The 7,535-nt window shown below is 39.0% G+C and overlaps 1 protein-coding gene across 1 annotated transcript; it reads right to left on the minus strand.

The window, feature by feature from the left end:
- Window positions 1-176: 176 nt before the first annotated feature.
- LOC114156343 (zinc finger and BTB domain-containing protein 12) lies at window positions 177-7,131 on the minus strand. The gene is made up of 5 exons (XM_028036714.1): window positions 6,798-7,131; window positions 4,271-4,493; window positions 3,999-4,193; window positions 3,693-3,887; window positions 177-1,407 (listed from the first exon to the last, which is right to left on the minus strand). Exons 2-5 carry the CDS (start codon window positions 4,472-4,474, stop codon window positions 325-327), a joined length of 1,677 nt encoding a protein of 558 aa, XP_027892515.1. The 5' UTR covers window positions 4,475-4,493; window positions 6,798-7,131; the 3' UTR covers window positions 177-324.
- Between the last annotated feature and the right edge of the window lie 404 nt (window positions 7,132-7,535).

Genomic DNA, 7,535 nt, shown 5'->3' on the forward strand with positions numbered 1-7,535 from the left:
GTTTAGCTTTTCTCTTTTCGTCCCCCAGAATGCCATGTGGTTCTGGATTTGAGTTCAGTAAAATTATTGACTGTTCTATCAGACGTATTATTTATTGATATCGATCACGTGTCTTTCACGATATATATTATTATTGATGTATTGTCCAGCCCTTGCTAGAATACAAATGCATGCCATATAATTCATCTTTTTATTTGTAAAAAGTGGAATTTTCCCTCCTACCTCACAATTGTACACCACCTTGTGTTGGCCCATCACAAAAAATTGTGATAAAATACACTGAAGTTTGGGTTTAACAGAACATGGGAAAGTCTATGTTTTTGCTCATGACACTTGCTCAGTTTGTTCAGTAACCAGGCATTCCTGTTCTTCCTCCGGCTCTCGTACTGCAGTTTCTCTCGCCCGCTCCTCCTGCTCATGCAGGGAGTTCTGCCCCGTGGTTTTCCCGTGCTGCTCCTTCAGGTGGCGTCGTAAGGCGGGCTTGTGGGCGAAGCGGGCATGACAGTAGGCGCATCTATGCGGCCGCTCCCCGCTGTGGAGGTTCATGTGGTCTATCAGCGTGGACTTCTGGGTGAACGTCTTGTAGCACAGGGGGCACTGGTGGGCCTTGGCGGCCCCTCGGTGCACGGCCATGTGTCGGGTGAGGTTGCTGGAGTGGTGGAAGTGCTTCCCGCAGCAGGGGCAGACGTACAGGAGGTGGGTGGAACGGGAGTGGACGGCCAGGGAGTGTGCTGAGGGGAAAGTGAGGCCACAGTGCTCGCAAATTACAGGCCCCGTCACGCTGGAAGTGGAGCCCACCACGGCGACGGACTCGTCCCCTCCTTCGTTTGTGCCGACAGCGTTCAACCCTGAACTCCCTTCGCCGGAGCCAGACTCTTCCAGGGAGAACTGATTAATGGGGGAGACCTTTTCACCGTGAACGCTGCCCAAAGCAAAGTCCAACCGGGGGAAATCAACAAAATAATTTGCTGCGGTCTTCAGATCCTCCTGGCTGAAGTCCAGGGCAAAACCCCCTCCCAGTCCAGCAGCGGCGGTGTACCACAGATCCTGACGGTGAGCTAAAGTCGGCGACCTTTTCTCTTGGGATGATCCCCACTTTCGCTTCTTGAATCCCCTTCCCCTGCCTCTCCCTCTGCCGCGGCCGATTTTCGGCTCGGACAGTCTTCGCCTGAACGCTCTGAGGCCCCCGAAACTCAGATCCTCAGCAGAGTCCAAGTCGCATTCACTGCCGTCTCCTGCAATGAAAATCCTGTTGGTTTCTGGGTAACACAGATCCTGAGGAACATCGGCAGAGTCTCCCTTGTCCGCCTCCCTGTCTTGGTTCGCCAGCTCTTCCTCTGGGATGTACACTCTGTAAACACTGTAGTCCTCCGGCCGGTTCTCATCCTCCTCACCCATCGCATTTACCTGCAAAACAATTTTAAAAAATGACTTCACTGCAAAAACACAAAATGTTACCAAGTAATTCTGGTTTAGTTTCAACTGCAAATATCTTACTACACTTAAAATATGACAACTAACTTACAAATAACTTTTCAGCAAGATATAGGAGCTTGTTTTAAGTAAATAATTCCTTAATATTGATGAAAAGGTTCTAGTTCCATTATTCCACTTATAAAATGGAAAAAATATATTTTTTATAAGTTCAATAAACTGCCAGTGGAACTAGTACTTTTTAAAAATCAATATTAAGGGATTATTGACTTAAAACAAGCTCTTACATCTTGCTGAAAAGTTACTGGAAAGTTATGTTATTGCATTTTACAGTCAAATATTTCTTTTCTTAATCAAAAATTATTTATTTCCATCTTTTAATGTATTTAAATGAAGAATGTGTAGACTGTGCCAATTTTTTAAAATATGATTACTCGTCAGAATAATCAAATTACAGAAATAATTTTATTATTATTATTATTACCCAGACAGCCCTGCAGTCTGGGTAGGTTTGACTTCCTCAGTGAGTCAGCAGGGCTCTCTGGAGTAATTTTAGTCGGGCGGCCACTCCTGGGACTCACCACCGGTCCATGTTTTCCACATTAGTGGATAATGGATCTCTGTGGTTTTCCAGAACCCACAGACTTGAAAATGGCTTTGAAATGTTTTTTTTATTCAGACGTTAATGACCAGGTTGTTGAGTTTCAGTGTGATGCACTGGTTTTTAAGCTTGTTAGGCCTACTTCATGTTGTCAAACAGGTTCTATTTGGGGGATTTTCTCACACAACAAGTCTAGCAGAGGATAGTGAAACTGAATTCAGCTTCCTGTAATGTCCTGAGAAAGCAGATCTTTCACATGCTGCTTAACGGTGCATGAAACAGAAGAACAGACCTGCGGTTTTATGCAGGTTTTCAAATGTTATGCTGGAAACGGAGACAGATTTTAGCTCCAGATGCTATTAACAATTTATTTAATGAATAAACATTGGTCAACACAGAGTCACATCCCAGTTCTTCACTGAAATAAGTTAAATAAATGCTGGAGGGAGTTTTATTTTTTGTCTCTATTAGGGCTGTAGCTAACATTTTTTTATTTTAAGGATTATTTTCTGATGATTAAAAAAAAGCAAATTTTTTCGTTTAACCACGTCAGCCTTTTTATACAATATTAAAAATGCAAATGAAAATTTAAAATAATGTTTTAAAATCAGAAAATAAACATTTTACTGGATAAAATGCAGTAACAGATTTGCTTAAGTGTACGCTTGATCATTTGTTTGATATTTTGTAGGAAAAAACAGATTTTTTTGTTTTACAGAATTTAAACCAGCTTCAGCTAAAACTATTGAAGTTTTTGGCAGAACATATTCACAGACAAATAAGGTTTTTTTTTTGTCTGTAAATATCTTTAAAAAGATATTTTAAAAAAGCACACAAAAATTAATAATGTATATTTTTTGCAGTTACAAAATTAATGTAACTGTTTTGCAGAAAACTGCTAAACAGTTTTCTGGTGCTACATTAGTAGCACCAGAAAATTAAATTCAAATAATTATAGATTATTTGAATTAATCATTTATTAATAAGTTATCATAATAATTATAATAATTGTTGAAATATTTATTTGAATTAATTATAAATTATTTGATTCTAAATTATTTGAATTTATAGTGGTTCAAATTGAACATTTTGCTGTGTACTAATGGCACTTGGAAAAATGTAATGTTTTAATTATTGACTGTGTTCTTTGTATTTTTATGATGTTAAGAACTTTGAAATGTGCTACACCAATAAACTTGACTGATTTTTGCATAGTTTTAGCTTAATTAGGGCTCTGAGTCTGTTGTTCTTTCAGCAAATTGCCTTTTTATAAGTCTTTATACTCCAGTTAATAATTAATCAACTACTAAAGTAGTTTACGATTGTTTAAATAATCAATTAATCACGATTAATCGTTTAACTAGTCTGTTAGAGCTCTTTTGGACTTGTTTCAGTTTTCTCTTCTTATGAATTTTAGAAAAGCAGCCGTTTCTGAAGCCCATAAAGTCGGTTCTGAACTTCATTTTAGTTTGATCAAATTCACTAAAAATAATTAAAGTTTGAAACAAATTATTGCAGTTTTACAGCATTAATTCATCTGTTTGCATTAGTTCGCATCACTTAAGAGCAAACACTAAACATTACACTCTGAGCTGCACAAGTTGACATAACAGGAGCATTTAGTGCGTCTTGTTAGCATGTGAGGTGTGAAAATCACCTTAGCGTCGGGTTCATCCAGCACGGGGCTGTCGCCGGCGTGCTGAACAGATGTTTCGCTGTTTTCTTCCTCCAGTGTGATGACTGCAGGGCTGTGCTGCTCGATGGGGGAGGGCTGAGTGGTCAGAGGTGAAGCAACTGAATGAACGTTGGCACTGAGAATAACCGGTCTGACCTGACCGTCCTCCTCAGCCATCTAAAAATAGAAAGCAGAAGGAGGAAAAATGCACAGTTTTACTTCTTCATAGTGAGAGAAAAGGCAGACGACACATTAACGTGGTTTAAATGAAACAACTGTGGGACTGACTTTCAGCAGACTGGGGTTCTTTAGTTGCACGTATCTCTCCAGCGCGGCTCTGCAGCGCTCCACGATGTGCTCCATCTGGAAGTAGCTAGCAGCAGTCAGGTAGTTGACGATCTCCTCAGGGCTGAACTGCAGCATGCCGGTGTAGCACGACTGCAGCAAGTCGCACACGACCGAGGAGCTGTACAGCATCGACACCTGGAGAAAGCATTAAAAATATGATTTACATTGCAAAACAGCAGCTAGGAAGGTGGCGTGTGTTTAATCTCACCCACCTGAAGCCTGGGTGAGGGGTTGAGGAGAAACTGATCCCTCAGGAAGGGCGAGCAGGCCGCCAGCACGACCTTATGACCTTTGAAGGTCTGGTTGTTGCTGGCAATGATGGTGATGTCGCAGAAATGTTGGCGGGACCGGAGGGAGTTCATGTGCTTCAGGGTCGTGTCCCCGTGTCCCGGTAGCCGGAAACACACAGTCTCCATGTTGTCTGGCCAACAGGCTCTGAGTGATGCAGATCAGAAGAAAAGAAGCAGAAATTAAATAAAAATAAAGAATCTGGGAAAAATTGTTCTCACAGTTTGAGCCCGAAATAAACTCCACTAAGTTTCCAGAATAATTAAACTTTTTTAACTAGGTCTGAAACGATTAATCGGATTAGTCGTGATTATTAAAATAATTGCCAATTAATTTAGTAAATGATTAATCGTTAACTTGAGCATACAGACTCAAATAGCATCAGTTTCTCTGGATGGAAGTTCGAGTAAAATGAACATTGTTCTTTTATTCTATGAACTACTGACAACATGTCTCTGAAATCCCAAACAAAATGTAGTTTTTATTCGCAGAAAATGAGAAGCAAAAAAGATGCTTTCAGTGCTTTCAGACCTCAAATAATGCAAAGGAAACAAGTTAATGTTCATTTAGAAACAATAAAACTCATGTTTTAACTCAGGAAGAGTTCAGAAATCAATATTTGGTGGAATAACCAGGAGGTTTTAAAGGGGGTAAGTGCAGTGGCTCTTTATTTTTTCCAGAGTTGTAGATCATTTCTACAACAAGATACTTTCAGAAATCTTCAACGGACGTTTTTATTTAGTCCATCTGTGTTACATCATCTGTATCATGTGAAGCCTGCAGTTATTCTGTTTCTTTTTTTTTTTGGTGACCTCTTGGATGACTCATGGATTTGTTCTTGGAGTAATTTTGGAAACCTGGACGTTCCTGGAAAGGTTCACTACTGTTCCAGGTTTTCTCCATTTGTGGAAAATGACTCTCACTGTGGTTTTCCCAAAGCTTCAGAAACGGCTCCTGTGACTTTGTTTCTCATCTATTCTTACATTTCTCTAGCATAGAATGTTTCTTTTTGAGTTATTTATCCAGAATAGATCTTGTGGCATTGAATAAATTGTCACACGAGTAAAAATTTTTCTTAATATTGAAATATTGAAAGGTGGGATTTAAAAAAAATCCCACCTTTCAATATTTACAACAGTTCTTAAAACTGCATGTACTTCTTTTATTGGTAATTTCACAGGATGTTAGAAGGTATAAATTATAAATATCACATTACATTTAGCAAATGTTTGTTTTCCCTCATGTTTTGGTTTGGGGTCATGCTGTCATAGTTTCGAGGAAATAGTTCCTCGAAAGAGATGCTGTGTCTCAGTCTGACCTTTCTCATGACGGCGTTGATTAATTCACTTCTTCAATTTGTGTTTTTGTATTTTTGGCCATTTTGCAGAAAAACAGGTACAACCACCTGCTGCAGAAAGATTTACACCAACCATACGTCAATTTGTACTTGTAAGAGGATGATTTCTGTCTGATAACTGACGGTTCAAAGCGAGTTTCTTCATCATAATCACACTCTGCTGTACAAAAACTTGGTTTTATGTCCAATAATTAATGCACCCCAATGTTAGGTTGGTTAAGAGCTATTTCACTTTGCTAAACAGATGTAATCTGACATTTAATGTGTGAGGTACCCAGAGAAAAACCAAATATGCAATAACATTGTACAAGAAATGGTTTGGGTACATTTATAAAGGCTTTATTTTTATTATTATGAACAATTCTACATTTCTGAGAGTGAAGATAACTCAAAAAGTTATTGATCTCTAATCAAAACTGTACATTTTCAGCAACACGCTCAACACAGCTCTGTAAGTTTGGACCATTCTTGAGAAAATTTAGACATTTTGTTTTACTCTGCTACAATTTTATAATAATTTGGAAATTCGTTCTATAGTATCGGTGTTAATTATTGATCTTTTACAGAGCAGAATCATAAATGGCTGAAATTATTGGTCGACCAGAACAAAATCTGTGAATCTCCAATCCTATTTCAGCCCATTGAGAATAAAACCTTCTCAAATGCATTCAGTTTAATTTCTCTCTACTGAAACTTCAGCGCGTTTTATTCAGATCAGATTAAAACATAATTTCTAACAATAGAAACTTGCCAGTATAAAACAAGCTGTGTTATAATGTAACATAATGGCATCTAGTCTAGTTAGTTGCTTTGAAACAACACGGCTAGCCATCATCATTGTTGGGCGGATTTTTAAAAGCTATAAAATACTTATTAATTTGTGAAACCTATTTTAAATCAATCCATTGCTTTAATAGACATAACTGGTTCAAATAAAACGTAAATAATATATATTTTAACTCCTTTGTTTTAGCAAAGCTAGCTTAACCACTCGACTGCTAGCCACCTTTAGCTAGTGTGAAACTTATCTCCTGGAAACCAAACACAAAGGCAAAAACTCACACCGTTACGGTTAAAACTTTACAACAACTCACCTCGGTGTCTTCCCGTCCGTCTCAGCCCGCCGTGGTTGGTTTTCTTGAACGGGACAAACGCTAGGAGACACTTGCTGACCAGCTACATTTGCACATTTCAAAGCTACACGGGGGGGAAAAAATGCTTCCACCTCGATTTCTGTTTACTTTTCGGCCTCGTTCTCGCAGGAAGTACCGTCTCGTGACCGGGAATAACAAGCCACCGGCGATTCGCCAGTAAAACTGACTTTGAATCTGTTTCCGAGCGACGCTTCTTCCGTGGCGAGGCCGTAAATTAAGAGCACGCCTGCTGATTTCTGATCAGCGATTTTAAAATCAATGGACTGGGAGAGAAAAATGGGGCGGGGACCCCAGCTTTCAGGCGTGGTGACGCACACATAAACATAGAACAACTAGATGCTACGTGAGCGTCCGAGCTGTAAGTAAACGTTGCTGCCATGTTGTGAGTGGCTTCGGAAAAGTCATCATCCAAATATAGATTACTGGAGTCCCAAAGTCATTTAAATTAATTGATAACTTCTTCCAGACTTGCATACGGCAGTAACTTTGTTTTTTCTTTGTTCTTAATCTAATTTAGATTGGGGCATCATTTGATTTTTTTTATAACATCTGTTTTATTTTAGCCTGCTTGATAAGAAAAGTCTGGTGTAATAACTCAATTAATCTCTGAAAAACAACAATAAGCATACTCTAACATACTCTAAAGTATATTAGAGTATGGTTTCTCTAACATGCTTT

The sequence above is a fragment of the Xiphophorus couchianus genome, chromosome 13 (genome assembly GCF_001444195.1).
Source record: "Xiphophorus couchianus chromosome 13, X_couchianus-1.0, whole genome shotgun sequence".
Taxonomy (NCBI): domain Eukaryota; kingdom Metazoa; phylum Chordata; class Actinopteri; order Cyprinodontiformes; family Poeciliidae; genus Xiphophorus; species Xiphophorus couchianus.

What these genes read in the sequence shown, in the direction of transcription:
- LOC114156343 (XM_028036714.1), bottom strand. Translation starts at nt 4,474, where the DNA reads ATGGAGACTGTGTGTTTCCGGCTACCGGGACACGGGGACACGACCCTG. An exon ending in ACCCCTCACCCAGGCTTCAG is followed by an intron (nt 4,194 to 4,270) that starts GTGGGTGAGATT and finishes TGCTTTCTCCAG; the next exon opens with GTGTCGATGCTGTACAGCTC. An exon ending in AGAACCCCAGTCTGCTGAAA is followed by an intron (nt 3,888 to 3,998) that starts GTCAGTCCCACA and finishes TTCTATTTTTAG; the next exon opens with ATGGCTGAGGAGGACGGTCA.